Source organism: Medicago truncatula, chromosome 4 (assembly GCF_003473485.1).
Source record: "Medicago truncatula cultivar Jemalong A17 chromosome 4, MtrunA17r5.0-ANR, whole genome shotgun sequence".
Lineage (NCBI taxonomy): Eukaryota > Viridiplantae > Streptophyta > Magnoliopsida > Fabales > Fabaceae > Medicago > Medicago truncatula.
Window position 1 is genome coordinate 60,888,089 of NC_053045.1, and position 22,434 is coordinate 60,910,522.

The 22,434-nt window shown below is 31.3% G+C and overlaps 4 protein-coding genes across 4 annotated transcripts; all 4 read right to left on the minus strand.

Moving 5' to 3' along the window:
• Nucleotides 1-1,409: 1,409 nt before the first annotated feature.
• On the minus strand, nt 1,410-3,731 carry LOC11446014 (protein transport protein Sec61 subunit gamma). Its single transcript, XM_003609982.3, has 4 exons — nt 3,573-3,731; nt 3,301-3,405; nt 3,087-3,202; nt 1,410-1,664 (listed from the first exon to the last, which is right to left on the minus strand). The coding sequence occupies exons 2-3, from the start codon at nt 3,392-3,394 to the stop codon at nt 3,087-3,089; spliced, it is 210 nt and encodes a 69-aa protein (XP_003610030.1). The 5' UTR covers nt 3,395-3,405; nt 3,573-3,731; the 3' UTR covers nt 1,410-1,664.
• Nucleotides 3,732-6,377: 2,646 nt separating this feature from the next.
• Nucleotides 6,378-11,074, minus strand: LOC11446015 (suppressor protein SRP40). The gene is made up of 7 exons (XM_003609983.4): nt 10,815-11,074; nt 9,469-9,533; nt 8,752-8,795; nt 7,942-8,591; nt 7,320-7,412; nt 7,162-7,223; nt 6,378-6,753 (listed from the first exon to the last, which is right to left on the minus strand). The coding sequence occupies exons 1-7, from the start codon at nt 11,025-11,027 to the stop codon at nt 6,648-6,650; spliced, it is 1,233 nt and encodes a 410-aa protein (XP_003610031.2). The 5' UTR covers nt 11,028-11,074; the 3' UTR covers nt 6,378-6,647.
• A 5,637-nt stretch (nt 11,075-16,711) lies between these two features.
• Nucleotides 16,712-17,221, minus strand: LOC11418633 (mucin-1). Its single transcript, XM_003609986.2, has one exon. The coding sequence runs from the start codon at nt 17,219-17,221 to the stop codon at nt 16,712-16,714; it is 510 nt and encodes a 169-aa protein (XP_003610034.2).
• Nucleotides 17,222-20,400: 3,179 nt separating this feature from the next.
• Nucleotides 20,401-20,933, minus strand: LOC11424701 (uncharacterized). The gene has a single exon (XM_003609987.4). It carries the CDS (start codon nt 20,929-20,931, stop codon nt 20,590-20,592), a length of 342 nt encoding a protein of 113 aa, XP_003610035.2. The 5' UTR covers nt 20,932-20,933; the 3' UTR covers nt 20,401-20,589.
• Between the last annotated feature and the right edge of the window lie 1,501 nt (nt 20,934-22,434).

Genomic DNA, 22,434 nt, shown 5'->3' on the forward strand with positions numbered 1-22,434 from the left:
CACATACCAAGGAGTAAAAGGATTATATCCTCTCTACCCAAAACACAAGTAGCTAGTGAAAACCAACAACAAGTCTTGTTTGTTTCTTTGATAATTTTTGTACGGGTGGTATGGAATTGATTTATCAGATGCAACACGTACAGAAGAAAATTCGTGGCAATTTCACAAACACGTCTATTCAATTTTAAGAGCTTTAATTTTATAAAACTGCAGAAGAACAAAAATTAGAGTGTTAAAAATATGTAGCTATATATAAATCGAATTCACAGTCGATAGAATGATACTTCATACTGCCGGAATAATAAATTAAGTTTCAACAATATAGTGTATGATAAAGATAATGCATGTCCGTTCAAAAATAAATAAATAATGCATGTATCTTGTTCTTGTCTTAACCCAATTTTGGATTATTGGATGCTGTAGTTTTATATTTTCGGGGGCATAATTGCAACTTCAGGAAAGCCAAGTACTCAGTTTCTTGTCACGACTTCTACTTGATGTTTTACCATGTGAGAATTTTAAATACTTCCAATAATTGTAATTTCTTTTGTTGTTTGTAAATGAAGATGCAAACACCGTCTAAATTGCGAGGTTCCGAGTTCGAACCTATAAAGATGTGTAACCTTTTATTTTTTGAAAGATGAAGCTGTGTAAACTAACCATATCAATATTGTCAATTGTATTCTTTAAAAAAAATATTGTCAAATGTATAATTTATTTCTTCCATACTGGAAGTTCCAGTAGTAAAGCGAAATTTGCACATCATATGTATTAACGCCATCAAACGCTGTTTGGAGATAAAACCTCGTAGTCTCCAATTCCATTATTGCTTTGTATGCAATCAACAATGGCGTCAATCAATCTTTGCATTTAAATGTTACATAAAATTAAATCTTTCTTCAGTTTTTTCTCATTAAAGATAGAGTTATCAATTTATATTTTGCAGCACTCATCCATTCTCCTTAATGGGATAACACGAGCTTCATTAAATGTCTCTCCGTCTTGAAAAAACCTCAACTGTGTTTTTCCAAGTATAGAAAGGTATTTTAGGTAATATGATCAGCTGATACAATTTTGATTGAGCAATGACAGCAAAGAAAGTAAGCACCAAGAATCCAATCTTTTGGATCGTTGTTTTAGAAGAGATTGATAAGATGTTCAAAATAATAGTACCAAAGATCACCAATACTTTGATCATTGGAACTTATGTTATTTTCTTAAATTCTCCAATAGTCTAATCTACTCCAGATTTGTTGTTTTAAAAAATGTTGAAGACAAAACTAAATATCTCTCTATCTTTGTTATGAGCTTAATCTATTTTTATCCATCCTTCGTCACCTTCGTACTTTTTGTAGTTAGTCCAATTTACTAGCTACCAATCATGCTCTTTGTGAGTTTTATGCATATGCTTATCAAAGCCAAATTATAGTTCCATATCTAAACGCTTTGCTCCTTGAACAATGGGTCAAAAGCCTAACCCATGTAAAAATAAAATTTTACATGTTGTTGAACTGTGATGTTTTAGAAAAAAAGAAATATGGAAAAACAAAACTGAATACATAACTAAGATTAAGTGCACTGAATGTTCTATTAAACTGGGAACCCCTACTGCCCCCATACGCTTCACAACTTGATTTCCTGAGGCGATTGTAGTTTCCATTATCCTGCGGAAATAACCAAAAGTTAATTACATCGTCATTTATACACTTAGTAACCTATGATATGATTTCTCTTGGCATTCAATCTCAGCAATCAAAATATCAACTCAATATAATATCAATGAAAAGAACTTTGAATATACAAAATAGACATCACCTAAAACAGACAAAACAAAGATAAACAACATAATATTGATGGTAAAAATTAGACTAACTATATAAAAAACTTTCAAAGGAAATTGAAATTCCAAAAACATCCTTGACATTAGTTGCTGCAGCCTACGACTAATACCAAATTCTCTCATTGTATTATAGAAATTGCCGGTCATTACACAAGCTCCTTAGGGCATAGGTATTAGGTAGTAAACAGTTGGGTCACTTAAGAAAATAATTATACAATCTCTTGTAAATGTATCAATGCAGTAAATGCATCTTGATGTTTACAATGCATGGTGATTAAATGATTACAACATTTTAGCAGTTGTCAATTGATGAATGATAACATTAGCACCATATTGTCGCAAATATGTTCATTTAGAAATTTAGAAAAAGCAGAAGTAAATTTAAAACAGGAATTTACTTCAATCTTTTACTTATTGTGATTTTACAAAAAAATTCATCAAAGGTGATAAAATTTAGAACAAGCAAAAGCAACATTTTGCAACAATAAGGCGTTATTATTCAACGATTGACAGTTACAAAGATGTAATCAATTAATCATTGACTTTTCGTGATTTTACAGAAAATTTCAACATCAAAATCAATGCCATTTAGAACAAGCAAAAGCAACATTATAAACCAAAACCAAAACCAACAAAGAGAAAGTCACCAACCAATCATAAAAAAGAGAAAGCTAAAACCCATGCAATGTAAGCATACATGCAGACTATCTTTTCTATTGTTGATCATAAAAATCTCTCACGAGTAAATCCATTATGCAGGGAAAACCATAAATACAACAAACATACTTCAAAAAGCCCTTGATTTATATTAAAACAGCTTGTGAGCTTATCAACTGGCATAAGCACTTGTGAGACTAGTTGATAAAACTATATGGAAACAGCTTAAGACATGTTCATAAGCTGTTTTCAGCTGATTTTCATAAGCCTTACAAGATAGCTTATGAAAACAGCTTATGGCTTACACAAAAACAATTTAACTTTATTTTATCTTTTGTTATGAAATAGATTTACATAAGTGTATATTATGATAAAACTTATGCTATAAACTGCAAAAAAGAATTGTTTATCCAAACAGGGCCTAAGCTCTCAAATTCAAGCTACCGCATGAATAAATTTGTTTAAATGCTGCCAACAATTACATCAAAACTTCATACCAACCATTCCATCAAATATATTCTTCAAATTAAAGGAAGTTATAAGTTTACAAATAAAAAATTGAAGTTCAGTGTGAGGGAATATAATTTACCTAACCAGATCCAACGATGATGTTGTTAATTGGGATGAAAATGAGCTTAACGAAAAAGCCAACGAATCCCATCACAACGAAACCGATGGCAGTGCGCACAGCAACCTTAGAGAATTCTGCAAAACGAAATGTACAATAAAATTAAAGATCCATAGCACAGAGATTCATAAGACGAAAATCAAAGAGAAATGAAAGGGATTTTGAGTTTGTTTACCTTTGCGATCGGGTTTGTGGCATCGCTTGACGAGCCTTACGCTGTCCTTAGCGAATTCTCTGAGTGGATCGAAAACAGAATCAATGGCGTCCATTTTCTTTCGATCTGAGAATTGAAACAAATTGGATAATTAATTAAGAGATTCGATTAAGAATTTTCAAGAGACGAAAAAATCTAGATCGAAATCAAAGGCAACAGAATCAATTTTTCTATTCAAAGTAAATAAAATAAAAAGCCTAATAATCGAAGTCTTAGTGGAGAAGAGAAGATACCTTAATCTGTGTGTTAGGACTTGGGGATTTGTTTGTCTGCAACAAAACGAAAGGTTTATTGATGTGTGAAAAAATATATATATATGCATTTACCTTATAAACCAATCAAAATTCGTTGTCATTCCACGTCAGATTTCTTTTTTATTATTACAAGACTAAAAAGGCACAAAAATAAAAAAATAAAATAAAACAAAAAAAATATATATATTACAATCTACGAATCAATTTGCTAGTGAGTCTGATAAGTCTAGTGGGGAGAGGTGTAAAACATGAGGTGTGAGGAGGAAAAAACTTCAAACTTTGCTAAGCGAACGCAACTATTATATTACTCTCCCGAAGAGTGCGAGTAATTGATACGATTCAATTCAGGTTGATAAGATCATTGACATCTTGAATTAAAGTATCAACATATTTGTGGTATCGAAAAGTTGATAAGTTGGTGTCTGAGCATTTGAGAAGCAAGTTTTAGCCAATCACAAGGGTCGTCGATGAAGAACTTTGCAGATGTGATACGGAGAGAGTCTGAGATTTTATTTTAATAATTACTCTCTTCTTTCATTTTTAATTGTTGCACTAGCAAGGAAAAAATATTATTATTTATTAAATATTTAATTGTCGTTTTTAAAGTTCAATGTAACATTGATTATTGATTCGTCAATAATATCATTAGTTATTTGTTGGACATAGATGAATAAATGAAATATATAAAAAATAATTAAGGGTGTAATACAAAAATAATAAACAGTATAAAAAAGTCATTGATTTTAATCAAGTAATTGAGCTCAAGTGGTTAATGAGCTTCCCCTAAGATAATCGAGTTTGATTCTTAATAGAAACACCTAAGCAGACAAAAACTTTAAACTATGAAAAGACGACAATTAAAGAGGAGGCAAGAGAGTATTATTAAATAAGTTTAAACCTAGTGCAGCGAGTCAATCAAAATCTATGTAAAAATGGAATAAGAAAAATCACACCAAAACTATTTATCCATTTAATACTAATATACAAGTATTGGATTTATATTGGATAGGTGAATACATTAGATTACCGAGTTAGATGACTTAATTGTACATTTTAAAGTAAAAAATAATGGAAGATCGAAGATAGGGTGAGCTTTAGCATGGGAAAGGCTAATTTTTTCCATCATGAAAAAGCTTTTTTTTACCATTATATTAAAGAGGAGTATTGATTTTATCATGATCTGTTTGCATTATATTATTTTCTCTTTCATATCATCTTGGAATCCTAATTTTCTCAGTCATCTTGAATTCCCATTTCTTTACCAATGCCATTCTAGCTATATTGATTTTTGGCCTTTCTTGCAATAATCTTCGTATGAATTCTCTGTCTTCACCAATTAGCTGGAATTGCAAATTTTCTAGTGTTCTTCCAATGAATCATTCATCTTCAAAATTTTCAATTGAGTTTCTTACAAAATCCCAAGCTTTCAAGATTTTTCATTTATCAATATTAGAACCCATAAACTAATTTTTCTTTCATTTTATTCAATACGACCACAAAGTTCTAATATTAGAACAAACCATTAGAATTCATAGAAAACCAAAAAGATCCAAGGAAGCATGGTAAAATAAAATAAAATAAAAAACCTAATTAAATTTTGTATATATGATGATTGATGAAAACGGTTCTCTCGATTGTTGCTGTTGAGGAATCTTAAAGCCATTACAAACTCTTGCTCAGTTGAATTGCATGTATATTAAGAAAAAAATAATGGTGATTGTGAGTTGAGCAAGACAAGCAAAAATGAACTTTCTTGGATTTAGTGGAAAAAAATCAATTTTTTTTAACAAAAATTTCAGTCTTTGAACACCAGAGAAATGGATACGAAGGTGCTTGGTAGAATGTTCTCAGAATGGTTAAGTAAGATTGCTACAAGTGGTGGGTGAGAGAAGCATAGTGAAAAAAAATCTTGTATTGAGTGTCCATGATAAAATTATGTTCTTTAGTTGATTCAATGGTCAGAAAAAAGCTTTCCCATAATGGGAAAAACTAACATTTTCCATGCTAAACCTCACCCGAAGATAGTTATGGTTTATTATCTATCTAATATTTTTGTGTTATTGTTTGTTAAATCATTACCAACAGAATATTAGCATGTTATTGTCAACAACAAAAAATATGTTAGCATGTTGTTGGCTTCTCTCATTACAAAATCACAATGGCAATTGTGATTTTGTTAAAGTTTAAAAATGTAGATTATGCAAAACTGCGATGATTCACCAAGGTTCTACTGTGAATCCGAACATGCCCTAACTCAACTGGACGCCATATGACAATTCTTCAAAATAAGCTGTATTAACCATGAAAGACGATAGAAATGAGTTTAGAAGATTATGTTCACTGCTGCCCTTGAACATTTGGGAAAATGCTAGATTTACTCAACTAATTTTCAATTCAGAGTTAGACAAGCATTTTGAAGTGGCATAAAAATTGTCGTGAGTTCCTCTTGAACCGGAGATGTCATCATGGTTAAGCTGCAATATTGAGCAAATCATAAGGCCATGCCGATTTGTATATACATCAGCAGCTACAGTTGTCAGCTACATATACCCTTGATACTAACGGATAAATAAATAAAAAATTGGTAGTACATGAAAAATACTCTAGCCCACATGCATTAGTTTTCTTTTTATATTTAGATCATAATTATCTAATTTCCACCTTGTATAAATGAAAGAAACTTTGTGTTCATAGATGACATAAAATCAGAGGGTTGTGACCAAAAAAAATACTGTTTTCATTGCTTTCATTGCTTTAATCATTGTGTAAATACAGTAGCACAACTCAACAAAATAAGCTTTCCATTTGATACGATGATATCCCAAGGCAATCAAAACAGAAGCTCACGCCCCAGAATTGTTATATTAGATGCAACACTGGAAGCATTAAGCAGCACGATGAAATTTGCAAAACTGTTAAAATATCGTTGTCCAAATGAGCAACATTGTTTCAATAAACCAATAATGTAGCAAAATTTTGATAACACCTGCATGGTGCTCAAGTAGCAAACATCGATACAATCTTTCTTGACAAGAAAAAAGTTATGCTTCTCAGTCACTCCTCATCTGAATAATTAAACTTAACTGAGTGGGAATGTAAATCAATAAGTCCACCCCTATAGGTCCCACGTTTCTTCTTGGTCTTTTCGTGGCGAAAATCCCTGCAAGAGAAATATTTGGTGTAACCAAAAAAGCAAAATAAGATGGTAATAAAAGTGTATTTGAAGAAATTACACACATTATAAAACAATTATATTGGTTAGCTGAATAAGAAATTAAAAAGGTTTAGAAAAATGAATGAAATATATTGTAAAAAATCTAGAAAAAGTTGAACTAGCTTCAGCATTGTCATTCAACAAACGGGTTTTCCATCGAAAACTCGCTAGACAAATCAAAACTTCATGCAACCAACAGAGTGACCTATTTATAGCTTGTCTATGAAAACATAAATCTTGCAATGCTAAATACACTAAACAAATAATCAATAATGACATTTTTTATGCATGCATTTAATACAACTGCAAATATTGGAAATAAAATTGTTTCACTACGGATATGAAATAACAGACCTTCCTCTGACTTGGCCAAGAATTTCTTCTGCTTTTGCACCATAACCACTCTCGGCACCATCCTGCAGAGAGATAGACCCATACACATTTCTTAGATAATGCAACTGGGACAAAAATCACAACACCAAATGCATGGAAAACATATCAGTATATCACACCTTTGCCCAATATGAGTTATCCTGAAGCCTCTCATCAACAAATTCTACTTTGTCAACCTGTACGCGTTGAAATGCCGCCTTCACTGGTTTTTGCTGCAATATCATTTGTCACACAAGACAAAAATCCCAACATAAATCTTAGTTTCAATGGTGAAATAGGAGTCCTAAATACATATGACTAAAAATCCAAAACTGTATAAGAAATACAATTATCAAAAGCCAGGAATGAAATAATAAATAAAATTAAACAGCATAGAAAGCAGCAAGAGCGGACAAACATTTATGGGAGAAGGAAATAACTATGAGCATAAGACAAACATATATAGAAATTGGTAATAGTCAACTATTTAATTTAAAGGGATGCCAGCAAACACAATAACCTGAAATGTTAGGTAAGTTTTAGACTCTATTCAAGAATTTATAGCACAGGCTGATGTTCTAGTTCCCTAAAGAAAACAGTTTTTTTAATTGAAAATAAAAAGAGGGGATATAAAGAATATGTATATTCTATCTTAAATGAAGAAACTATACAAGCTCACTGACTGATTTCAAAGTGCCTATCCATTGGCCAGAAGGATGCCATGTCCATATTCGGAGAGAATAAATACTAGTTATTGCATACCTCAGATGATTCTTTATGTTTTTTCTTCTGAGACTTTTGCACTGCCCCATTCTCAGAGTGCCCGTTTGGTTTTGCTGATTGGTCTTCTCCCTTAGATTCACTCCCATTTTCTATTTTCCTGCGTTTGGTTTCTTCATCTACCTTCATTTCGGTATCTTGTTCATCATTTTCTTTAGAAATTGGTCGTTTTCTTTTCTTAGAATCTTTCTTCTCTTCAGGAATTGCTTCTTCATTTGTTGCATCGGGGTCTCCAATCTGCTCTTTTGCATCCCCTTCACTAATTGACTTATCTTTCTTTTTCATTTTATGTTTGGACCTCTTCTCTGTCTCAGCACCATTTTCAACTTTGGCATCTATGGATAAATCATCCTTAACTTTATTTTCTGTAACTGCATTCTGCTCTATCGCACCCCCTTCAATATTTGACTTATTGTTCTTTTTCTTTTTATGTTTGGACCGTTTCTCTGTCTCAACACCATTATCAACTTTGGCATCTGTAGATAAATCATCCTTAACTTTGTTTTCAGTACCCACAGTTGGTGACTCCAATTGGTTGTCTTCCGCATTATCAACAACAGATTCAGAAACTACGTTGCTTTTCTTTTTCTTTTTTCCCTTGGATTTTTCCTCGTCATTTTTGGAATCCACACCTGCAATTACCAGTAATTGAAAAGCCACCATTAAGATTTAACTGCCACGATTCAAGAAGCAAGAGAATGAGATATGCAAGAAAGATCTGACTCTTGGAAAGAATAAATAACTCAATGTTATAAACAAGAGAGATGGGTTTTTAAGGATTTAAAAGCATACCTTGCGCTTTTTGATCATTGATAGTTGACTTAGCATCCTTGCTACTGAAGAGAGATGAAAAACAAGAACAAAAAGCTCAATTAGCATATAAACGAGACAGAAATGACAAATATTAACTGGTTTGTAAGCATGAATTAGAAAAGTGAGATTGCAACTTCCAATTATTCCTCCCATAGTTCTCAGTATCAGATTGTGATTCAGAACAGCCAACCCACAATCATAGGTAGTGGGATAACTGCTTGTCTGATGTCTGAAGATTACAAATGTAGGATAAATAATTCATACTATAAAATGCCGCAAAATGGCGGCCATGGCAGAATGCTGTAGTGAATTTTGTGTCAGCCACCATAGAAATTGTTTTAAGCAACAACCACTACTGAAAATTGCCAATTTGCCACAGTATGAAAATTTTATAGCGGTCAACTGCTACTTTTCACTGCTATAGTGTGCTACTAACAATTACAACTGGTCCAAGCTTTCTAGCTAGTAATTGATATTGTTGATACATGGATCCTCAACAACATCAGACAATGGCCAGTTACACTGTACTTTATACATAGAAATAGAAAACTAAGAACAGTTTTGCACTGGTGGCAAAATCTTGTCAGTGTACAGTTTACAGGATTAGGCAGTGTGTACTGTACTGTGTAGTTCAAAATCAGTTTTTTACTCCAAAATCTTGAAAGTGTGGAACAAAGCTAAGGTTGTTGGTCTTACCCTGTTTCCAAATATTTGCGGCACATCTCTTCTAGATCCACTGTTGAACCCTCTGTATTATCGTTCTGCATCAGAAAAAGGAGCAACAATGTAAAACAGAAGAATAATCCAGCCAAATTTGTTATGGAACGGTGGGAAGGAGGACACAGACAGGGAATACAGAGGAATTCTGCTCTATATATGACAGCACAGCATACATCATTCCTTTTGCTGTGTATGCACGCAATTACTTAAAGCAATCTTAAGCAAGGATCTGTTCTTCTCAGTTTGGTTTGAAAATTTAAAAGAGGAAATGACTCAATTTAGATGACATTCTCAATGCAAATTTATGGCATAATAAATATTAAAAGATTTTTTCAATAACTGAGTTTATTAAACAAAAAGCTCCTCGTATAAGATGAAATTAGACTCAGCACTGCATCGAATTTTTAAGAAACTCTCCTGTTTAAATTTAAATTCATAAAAATGTAAGCAATTATAAACTTACCGAACTTTTTTTGTGAATGAAGAATCATAACTTGTTTTTGATTAATAAGCTCTCACAAATTACAAATCAGTCTAAACCAAACCAATACAAGGCACAGAACACCTATTTTGCAATAAAATCAGTTTACATAAAACTTCTCAACAGGCACATAAGAGATTTTTACACAATAACTTCTTGCATAACTTTGAAATTAGCTTTTGTGTTTGATTGTTTTTAAAAATTAACTCATTAAATATAACTTGTACATGATCACCTACAAGCTTATAGAGACTTTTTGGTAACTGAAGTACAATAAACTAAAGCCTTGTTTGGATAAATAGCTCAATTAAGTGTTTATCACATTAGTGCTTGTAAGTTATTTCAATAATAATACATAAAATAAAGTCAAATTCACTTGGGTGACTTTGGTGCCTTTGTTCATGTCACTCTCTTAACCAATCATTATATCTCGTCTAGAAAATTTATTTTAATCATTTATCCATCCTCTAAATACACTAAAGTCACCAAAGTGAAATCCTTTTCACATAAGCTATAAGCTGTTTTCATAAGCTATTTCGGAAATCTTAGGAAAATAAGCTGAAAGCAGCTTATGGACACGTCATAAACTGTTTTCATAAGCTCTTCCAAACAGTTTCACAGATGTTTATATGAGTATTTAAGCTCAACTAAGCCAATCCAACCAAATCCTAATTTCAATCGAGATGCTTCTACATACTACAGATATAACATTTCTAGCAGAAAAACAATGAAAAAACATCTCCAAAAACAACATTACAATCATACAATATTCTACAGATGATAAAAAAATGTAAACTTTATCAAAAACAGTGTCCAAACGAATGAATGGAAAGTGACCCACCTCAATTTTGGCTTCAGAGAGAAACTTTTTGAGGGTTTTGGAGAATCCAGAGCGTTCCAAGTAAAGAGCAATTGATTGGTTCAGAAGAAGCTTCTGCTTCTGTTCAGGGTTTAGGGTTCCGTTCTTCATGGTTCGATTGCTTAACAAAACTTGACGAGGAGTGAAAGTGAAGAGGGTTGAAATTCCTTTGATACCTGATGGATTTGCAGGCATACGAAAAGGGACTCTTCAACCCAACCACTCTAATTCATCTTCTGTTAACTGGTTAGGGTTTATTTTAGGGTTTTTTCTCTTCACAAATTAACCCCCAAATTTCAACTTTAATTACATTTTTGACACTTTAATATGAGCTATTAGGCCCTATAAAGGGCATTGTGACTAAAATAAACAAGATGGATTCACTATTTCCACCACCTGTTTTAGCTATTATACTCCATTTTATAATTACTTAAAGTGTTCAATCAAGTCAGTGTTTTTGATACGTTAAAAAGTAAGTACTTGATAGAACCGTAAAAGATAGGATAGTGCAAAACAAGGTTGAACAACGCTGGACAAATTGTTATGGTGTTGAACAATTTTTTGTTTTATACAATGTTTGATGGAAAAAATGTTATTTTGCTAATTTACACAGCTTGTGCTTGGAACAAAAAGTTGTTTTGTGCTTTGGTGAGGGACAAGAATTTTAGTTTTCGTCTTGTACTTAAGATCATTCAAAGCGGGTTAAGTGCCAAGACATTAGGTTTATCTATTTTGTCAAAATATCGTGAAACTGAGTAAACAATTGAAAATTGCTCTTCTCCCATCAAAATTTGCTCACTTCCGAAAATGCTTCCAGCATGACTTAAGTCACGCAGGTGATAAACGCAACGTGAATTAAGACATGCTAAAATACAACATGTGTGATGGACCCATTTATCAAGTAGTGAAAGAAAATGGAATTTAACAAGACCTAATCGTTGTTTCATCTATTTTACTTCGTTAAATCAATCAAAAAGTCAAGTACAACCTCCAAGTTAAACATCCTAATCATAATTGTAGCCGTTAAGTCATAATTTTACAATCCATGCGGATACAAACTTATATAAATATTTCTAATTGACGACAATTTAGTACATTTGTTAAATTGACCATCAAGTTTTTAGCGTTGGTGTTGGGGATTGATGATTAATTTCAACAGAGAAACTACGATTTAATTAAGATTTTTGTATTATTAAGTTTTGTCTTTATTGTTTAAGTTAAGTTATTTTACTCATAAATCGTGAAAAAAATATAAAAAAATAAACTCATGAGCAATAATTGATCATAGATAGTACTACCCAGGTATTGGTTGTTTCATTGTGCATGGTATAAAAGTAAATAACATTGGAAGATAAATCGAGACAAACATTAGGAGACTTTAGCAGACAACAGTCAACAGGGGAAGATCACGCAGTGGTTTCAACCGACAAACCCAATGGCATTTGAAACAAAGATGCTAGTTTGGAAAATTCTCAAGAAAACTCAATATGACAGAGGCGAGCCACAAGGTCCCAGCGAGCATTTCAGCAAGTTTTTCAAAACCTGTCAATTTTGCATCCTAGATGGGGTGACCGTAAATCATAAAAGTTGGACATTTTTCGCAAAGATAGCAAAAAAAAAAAAAAACACGTGATAATATGTTTGTCAAGAGATACAAAACACTATTTTCTATTAAGATGGTCAAATGCAAGATTGTGTGTCTTTTCACATTTGCATACATGTTACATATTACTATCTCCGGTCCTATTTATAAGAGAAATTTAGGTCAACATAAGTGAATGTATTTGGACTGAATTTTTAACTAGATACATCAACTTTTGTTGACCCAAAATTCTCTTATAAATAGGACCGAAGGGAGTATAAAACAATGACCAATTTGGTGCGTATAACAATTATGTTGATGAAACGACATCAAATTTCGATGGTTAGAAACCATTATCACGATTAAAAAATATAAATAAAAAAGTACCTTATTTAACCGAGTGAAATTTATGATGTAAATTGAATCAAAAACATTATTTTCATGAAACAACTTAAAAATCTGGTTGACACCCATGGTTGGTAATAGATTAACAGTGATCACAATCATAATAAAAATTATAAATGAAAATACTCACCGTGATAAATGTTAATCAAAAGATAAAAAAAAAAAAAACAACTCGTTTCTATTAAGATGGAGAAATGTAAGATTGTGAGTCTTCCCACATTTGCACAACGACCAATATTTCACGCATAATTATTACTTTATTTGTCTCAAGTTATATGTCATTTTTTTTTTTGTCAAGTAGTCCAGTAGTTAGAGCTCACACAATTTAATTGTGGAGAAATGGGGTGTCTGAAGTTCGAACCCCAACCCCTGCATATAATATGCAATATTCCTGCCAACTGAGCTAAGCTCACGGGGATAGTTATATGTCATTCTACTAACATACATTTGTTTGTCCCAAACTATATATCAATTTACAATAATTAATCCATTCGTCTCAATGAATCATTAATGATTATTTTCTTATCATGTCCTTTATTATTATGGGATTTTCTAACCTATGCAATATTGCATAGGATAAGGTGCAATAAATGTACCATGTTTTTTCTACATAAACTATGATATTAATTATTCTTTTCTTGAAAAATGATTTTTTTTTCTCTATCCTATAAATCATTCTATTTTTTCCAATAAAGATTGCTTCTAGTAATAAATGCTTTTAAAATTATCCATGATCAAATGCAATAGCTTTTCTTTAGATAAGGGTGTCACGAAAATTGATTTAAATTTATATGTAATCAAATATCTTCAAATCGTAATTTTCTCTTCATTTCCCCATCATTAGAGGCTTATTTGCAGCTTAAAATATGCATATCCTAAAGGTGCCATTTAATTTGGGAAAGAAGACTTTTTTCCCTCCATAGGAAAGTAAGTTTTAATCTTTAGATTAAATAGAGAACATACTCTTATCATGCTCCCTCAATATTAGATTTTTCTCCCTTTCTCTTCAACCACACAATCATCCAATTTCTCACTTTCTCTCTCTACCTCCTCCCCCCTCCTCTCTCTCTCATCATAACCACCACCATCACCATGTTTAACATCTAAATCTCGTTCACTTTCTCTATATTTTGTGATGATTTGATTAATTTGATCAAAAATTGATATGGTTTTGGATTTTTTTTTTAATTTCTTATTTTTATTTTATGAGTTTTTCATTCCTAATTTTCTGAATTTGTAATTAATTTGGTGAAGGTGAAAATAATAATGGAAAAGATGAACAATCATATACTCTGGATTTTCTGAAATTAACTTTTATGGCTGGTTTATTTGTTTGTGAAGATAACGTTCGCTCTGGATAGTTCAATTTGGTGAAGATGAACAATAATGGAAAAGTGTTTTGTAGTTGTGCGTATGTTTTAGTTTGATAAAAAGAAGTCTTCTTTGGTATAAGTGGGTTGATTTTCTCTCTTATGTACGTATTAGTTATTGATAGAGAGATTAGAAAACCAATAGATTATGGATTTTGTGAGTATAAGGATGAAGAATTAAACAAAAGATGATTCTTTTAATATTGATAGAGAAAACACATATGTCTATTTGTACTGTATAAGTGTTGAATTAAAGAAAAGATGGAGTTGTGAGATATCACATTATGTGTTACGGTACAGCAAAGGTGGGGCAGAAGAGTGGTGGTGGAAGATGTGGTGGAAAATATTTAATGTTGAGAGACTATGGTAAAATTGTGTTCCCTATTTAATCTAATGGCCAAAAACTAACTTTCCCATGATGAGAAAAAACTAGCATTTCCCAAATTAAATGGCACTATTTTTGTCCATTGATTATACTTCTGGTGCGATATTGTTTTTCATCATGTGTTGTTGTGTTTTGCCACAAAAGAGATGGTATTTGCAGCTTTAAAAATAATACATTGTCGTCAAATTACGTTTTCTGGGCATTTGACTCACTACTTGACAATGGTGGAGAAATAGAAAAATTAGAAGTTTTTTTAATAATTAGTAGAAGCAATCTTTATGTTGTAGTATGAAGTAAATAACAAAAATAGAATGATTTATAGGATAGAGAAAAAAAATCATTTTTCAAGAAAAGGATAATTAATATCATAGTTTATATAGAAAAATATGGAATATTTATTGCACCTTATCCTATGCAATGTTTTTTTTTTTTTTTACAAGAAGAAACTTATTGCATTTCATTCATAATAATAGTATAGATACACGATGGAATCATAATATGAATATGGAAACTAGCATGACACAAAGCCACTCTAACAAAACTATGAGCGACTTCGTTGGCTTGTCTCCGAATAAACCTAACATCAGAGGTTACTAAATCATAAGCTAACATGCGTCTACAATCATTGATTACTGCGCTAAAATTAGAGACGCCAGTTTTAATACCATAAAGACTATCTATCACGGTTTTGGAATCAAACTCAAAGTTCACAATACCTAGTTGCAGATCGCGAACCCAATACCTAGTCCACAATGTTGCATAGGTTAGAAAACCCCTATTATTATTTACTTTATATTTTTCCAATTCTTTTTATTTATATTTTTGATACAATTAATGAATGATAGTTTTAAAAATAACTCATAATTACTCTTTTGTATACACATTAACTACATTTATTAATTTATGTGAAATTGTCAAAGTGACACATACTTTGAGACGGATGAAGTACATATTAGTGCATAAATTTTGGGTAGTTTTAAGTTACAAATTAAAATGCATTTAAAAGGTTATTACAAGAATTAGTTACATTAATAAGTAAAATTTGATTTTTATTAAAATGAAATTATACATGACTTAAATTTTTATACTAATTCAACAAGGGAGTTTATATGGTACACCCTTAAATTAAAGTGTACCAGTACACCTATTTCATAAATCAATAAGTTATCAATTATTTTTATATAATAAAGAGATATTTATCAACTTTTATATTTTAGAAAATATTATTTTATAAAAAAAAACGTCATTTCATCCTTTATAAGAATCATACTAATTTTTTTAACATTTTATCCAAAAAAAATAATCAATATTCACTATTATGGGTATTAAAAATTAAAAAAAATTGAATTTTGATTTGCCGACACTTTTGAGAAATAAAATATAATTATTATAATTATAACTAATAGAAAATATATTTTTTCTAAAAAAAATAACTCATTAAACTATTCATTTAATATATGCGTGTACTAGTACACTCAATTTTATTGAGTGTACCATAGAAATTGCCTTCAATAAAAGTTAGTTACTTTAAATTAGTCTTTTTACTTAGTGTACAACTTCGGTCGCTATTATAAACAAAATTTAACTTTTTAGATTTATTGAATAACACATGTATTTAGTATATAATATTGACTAAATACATAAGTTATTTAATGAAATTAAAAAATGTAAATTTTGCTTATAATAGTTATCTGATGTATTTTTTTGTTGTATAGTCATTAGTCTTATAAACTACTACTTTTAAATTTATGAGGAAAAATAGGAAATCAAGTTTTTTTTAACTAGTCCATTTACTACTAGAAAAACATGTGCAATACGTCATCATAGTCCATCTACACCCAAAAAAAAAACATTTGATTGATATGATCTCTCTTAATTCATTCCTCTTCAGATAGAAGAGATGATTAATATAGGCTTTAGACACTCTTTTGTAAATGTATATAATTAATAAAAACTAAACTAGTGAAAAAAACTAAAATCGAAATAAATAATAGCATAATTTTCAACGTGACAATAAGTACATTCCATAAGCACAAAAGACATAAGCAGAGACTAAACTAGAGTACGACGAAATTCAACAACATAAAGACAGGAAATAAAAGCAACGATGTTTAGATGCATGTAAACTACCAACATTCTAAAAAACAAAGCTTCCTAAGACCAAAGCCACCACAACATTGATACCAACATAACCACTCAATCTCGCAGAACCAGAATGATGAGGACTTGGTGCTGGAGCATGCGTTTTAGTAACACTTGGCGCCGAAGCATGAGCGGTGCTGGTTTCACTTGGTGCCGGAGCATGGGTGCTGGTAGCGCTTGGTGCAGGAGCATGGTTGCTGGTGGTATCGCTTGGTGCTGGACCATGGGTATTAGTTGCGCTTGGTGCCGGAGCATTGTTGCTTGCAGTGCTTGGTGCCGGAGCGTTGGTGCTGGTAGGGCTTGGGACCGGAGCATGGGTGTTTGTTGCGCTTGGTGCCGGAGCATTCACTGCCGGAGACATTGTTGGAGAGTGTACCACACTTGGCGAAGGAGAATTACTTGTCGGAGACACTGCTGGGGAGTTTACCGGGGCAACTGCATCGGATAACAACGAAATTCCGAGAATCAACATTGATACAATCAAAAGAGAAGCGGACCTCGACATTTTTTTGTTGGTAATAACTGGTAGTAATTGCTAAGATTTTGAATGAAAGAGTTGTAAGACTATGGTTGAGTTGAAATTGAATTGTGTGGAAATAGTGAGGGCAGTAAAGTTTATTTATAGCGAGGTGAACCCTCAATCACTACCAAAATTGAATTACATTAATGTTATTGTTATAGAAATAATTAAATGTATTGTAACGCGGTGTGTGGATTTACGGAATCACACAACCTAAAAAGGGTGTGATATATTGCAAAAAAGGTTGTGATGTTATCATATTTCATTAATTTTTTTTTTTTTGAATGTAATACCTTATTTTTTTGACAAAAGACAAAAAATAAAATGTACTAATTTCTTTGATTTAATTATTTGTGTTTCCCAATTAAATGTATCATAATGCGGTGCAACCAAATATTACGGAATTGCAATTAGCAAATTTTTCTCTTCTTACGGAATTACTTAACACATAAGAAGGCTGTCATAACTCATAAACAAAGAGTGTGATATTATGGTATTTCCTTTTTTAAAATATATTAAAAATATTTCCTTATTTCAGACGCGTGTTGCTAATTTTATGATCGATATATACTAAGAGCTACTAATCAATACCACTAATTTCCTTAAAAAAATTAATAACACTAGTTAACCCCTAACTTAGGGGAACATCTACGGTGCACCGCATCGACAAATTGAAATAAAGAGATATATTTTTTGTAGATATTTATATTTTAGAGAATATCATTTTCATAAGGAAAAAACATCATTTTATTGCTTATAAGAATCATACTAATTTTTTTATATTTTATCATAAAAAATAATCAATTTTCCTAAAAAAATCAATTTCTCTATTATAAGTAATATAAATACTGAAAAATTAAATTGTAGTTTGTCGACATTTTTGATAATTAATATTTACTTATTATAATTTTCAATGATAGAATTTTTTTTTCAAAAAACAATTCATTTAACTACTTAATATAATGATGGTGCAATATTATATTATTTTTATCAATTTGTAAAAAATGTCATCTTAACAAAAACCGTTTTTAAATGTGTTTCCAGTTTTTACGATTGATATGAAACATTTTTCGCAAATATTAAGGAAAAAAACTTTTACAAAATGATATAACATCTAAGTTTGTTCATGAAAAAAGGGAATTATGTGGATTTTTTTTTTTGGAGAGAATTATGTGGATATTTATTATGGTGTTTTCTTTTATTAAATTTTTTAAGAGAGTGTTTTGCCATATATTACATCAATATCTGATTTCAACGTTTAATCTCTCTAGCTGTGCGTATAAGATATCCAACTCACAAAAAAAAAAGTGTTTCACAACTATTAAAAAAAGAAAAAAAAAAAAAGAAGATTGTGAAAAAAAAAATGTTAAAAAAAGAAGTTTCACAATTTGATATCACTTACTCTTAAAAGCTAAATTCCTTCTTATGGCTATCTTCAAACTTTGTGCCTGTTGCTTTTGGTTTTCAAGATTGGTGGAGACATCCACTCATATGTTTGGGTGTCATGTAATTTGTCTGTACTTTATTTTTAGTGGTGATGACATCTGTATTAGGTGCCGTGTTGATGTGACAGACATTAGGTGATTCATCACTTTAACACACCTTGTACGAGGTGAATCACTATACTTTTGAGCAATATATTCCATTTTAATTTGTTAAAAAAAAAAACTTACTCTTAAAGCATGTCTTATCTTATCTTATTATCTAATACGAAGGTTCATAATGCATGTTACTTTTTTCAAAACCCTAATGAGAGGTTCATATCAAGGTCTTATAATATGGATATGATTCCTATGTTTTTTCTAAAGGGGTTTTATATTTATGAACAATGTAGATTTAAAAAAAAATAATCATAAAATTAACATTTAGTAAATTTTGTGAGGTTCGTACTAGTAGACACATTCATGACTAAATCATTGTTTGCTAATAGACATTTAGTTTAATGGAAAAGCTTCATGGAACGACAGATGAGTGACACATAAAGCAGTCTATTAGGGACAGAGAGTTGGTTCGAAGAAAATTAAAAAAGGGTAGTTGGTAATGGACTCAAATCATCTGTATGAACAAATCCTTTATTAGGTAGTATTCCTCTTAGAGATAGGTTTAAGCAGTTGTTTGAATTGGCTGAAAATCGTTGGATTTTAGCGGCGGAGATGTTTTATTTAGGGTGGGTGGGGGTGGGGGTGGGGTTATGAAGGCATAAAAGTGGCGGTGGAGGCTGTTACTTTGCATGTTGATATTGAAGACCATTGACGATGACAACTAGATCCTATAGCAAGTTATACAATTCAAAGTGCCTGTCAATTTTTCATTAATAAGGGGTCACAATCTCCTTCCTTATTAGCGTATTTAATTTGACATGAGAAAGTTCCTTTGAATGTTTGTGTTTTTATTTCGTGTATTCTTCACAATCGGATTCCTAACCAAGGATAATCTTTTCATACGAGGCATCATTTACCAGAATTCAAAACTTTGTGTTAGTGGTTGTGGCAATATTGGCAAATCATATTTTCATTAGTTGTTACCGTTTTGACTCTATTTTGTGTTTCAGACCACTTTGTTCAATTTGGACAATCAACATAAAATTTTATGTGATTCTAGTGGTTGTGGCAATATCAGCAAACCAACTTGCAAAACCTAACTCGGTTCATCCTATTTCCAGCCTCAATTAAATTGCTGTTTGAAGTTTCTAATATCACTTCCCCGCAATTTAATTTACTGCATTTCTGTGTCAGTCTACATGCACAAGAACGTTTGGCTGAATTTGACTTGTTGGTTCTGTTTGGATTCTTCAGAAACTGACCCACCAAGTGCACAACAATCCATCATCCGTATATAACTAAAATTAAAATTGTACCCTTATGATAATTGATTAGTCCTGTTCTGCATTGTGTTTCATTGTCATATATTTACCCAGCATTAGCAGTATGACAATGGAAAATACAATTTTGAATCTCTAATGATCCACATTCATCACTAGTCACTTTCACAAAAATTGTTTTATCTCAAAAAGACAACAAATAAGACACTTCTGATTTTAAGCCTTCAAGATGCAAATTGATAGAGTTTATCCGGATCTACGGTTCCACAAGCATTGATTTGATTGAAACTGAATAGTGTGAAACATAATTCAAAACTTCGGACAAAAAAAGACATCTCAAAAGTACTCAATATGGGGCCTATTTTGAGGTACCAGTTAAACATGTTGGAATAATGGACTTGTTAGTACCCAGAAGAACAAACATCAACATAAACAAAAGAAAAAATAAATACTCATAAGTCATAACATAACCCACCAGGCCTAGTTATTTTCATCTCTAATGGCCAATTAAGACAAATATTAAGAGCATAGTTTAGTCATACAAAATTTCTAAGCGTCTAGAACAAAGAGTACAAAAGTATTTCCTCTTGATCTGAAAGCACATAGGTAAGAAGCAGAGCTTGGATTGAACCTCAACATCCATGGCTTCAACTTTGCCACCACAATAAGGACAAGAACCAGGTGCTTGTTGTCTTCCCAATTCTTTTTGTTGTCCCTCACAAACGTAAGACAACCGCATTTTTCTCCTGCTGCTGCAACTTGATCTCTTTTTTTCCTCCGTTTTGATGATGATGCTTGTACTGTGTTTTGTTACTTGTGGGGACTGCAATGCAAGAGGAGAAGAGTGTGTGTGTCTCAATATTGGTATGGGCATAAATAGGAGAGTTACTTGTATTTATAGAAGAGGGGCAATTTTTGGTGCCTTATTTTGGACTTCCTCCAAGGTTGAAATGGTAATTCTAATGGGTAACGTGACAAAATCATTATTTTTTTTTTTTAATAAATTCACAATTCATTTTAATATACCTACAATATCTACATTTTATTTATTCATTAATGATTGATATTACTCATTTATTTATTTTTGAACAGGCATATTACTCATTTTATTAATTCATAATTCTAAAAATATGATCTAATCCGAGCTTAAACTAACTTGATTGTTAAGGATAAAATTATGTGTAATGTAAAAATTAATTAACATGATATCAACGCATATTGATAGGAACCACATATCGTTTTTAATGATAGACTAAGCTTGATAATGTTGGATGTGAAAGAGTGAAGTGAGGAAATCCGGCTTTTCATTGAGTAAAGATAAACTCTTATTATAGTTTACAAAAAGTGCACATTTTATTTTGAAAATCGGTTTATGAGTTAAGTTCGATTTTAAAACTTAAAAAATTAAATCAAAATAAAAAATTAACAAAGTTGCTTTCACTTTCACACGTTGCTTTCGATGGTTAGACGTTGTAGTTGGCATCGACCTCGTTGTAGTAAAACAGCATAAGAGATCTGGTTTGGCTGTTGTAAGATTGGACAAGTGTGCTCGTGGCTACTATTTACATCAACACAAACAGGACACTTTTTTTGTGAAGCTTTGCTCATTGTTTTTCCATTTATGCAAGTGATATGAAACCATGGTTGTGTGGTGGAAAATGACCGTGTCACATTTCCGGTAAAAAATATCGTGATAAGGTCTAGTCGATATCATTTTAAGGAACCGAGTATGAGTTCAAGATATAATTGCATAACTTATTTGTACTTTTGTTTTGTACATAATTTTTTTGGGTTAGTGTACTATATCTTGATAGCTCACTAGATTAAAGAAAGTTACAAAGCTCAAAACGTATTTACAAATTTATGTATCATAATTTTTTATTTTTTTTTGAAATCATTTCTTAAGAAGTTGATTTATTAAGGTAAAAAAAAAAAGTGAATATCCAATAAATCAACACACAAATATAAAATAATAAAATATAGGCTTAATTACTCTTTTGGTCCCTTAACTTATTTTTTGGTTTCGTTTTGGTTCCTTAACTATTAAAAGTTTCATTTCGGTCCCATAACTTATTTTTGAGTTTTCTTTTGGTCCCTTAACTATTAAAAGTTTCGTTTTAGTCCCTTAACTTATTTTTTGGTTTCGTTTTGGTCCCTTAACTTATTTTTTGGTTTCATTTTGGTCCCTTAACTCTAATACATTCATCCTAACATAAAGGACCAAAGTAGTTGACGGAGGAAGAGTTAATGGACCAAAACAAAACCAAAAAGTAAGTTAAAGGACCAAAACAAAACTTTTAATAGTTAAGGGACCAAAACGAAACCAAAAAGTAAGTTAAGGGACCAAAACGAAACTTTTAATAGTTAAGGGACCAAA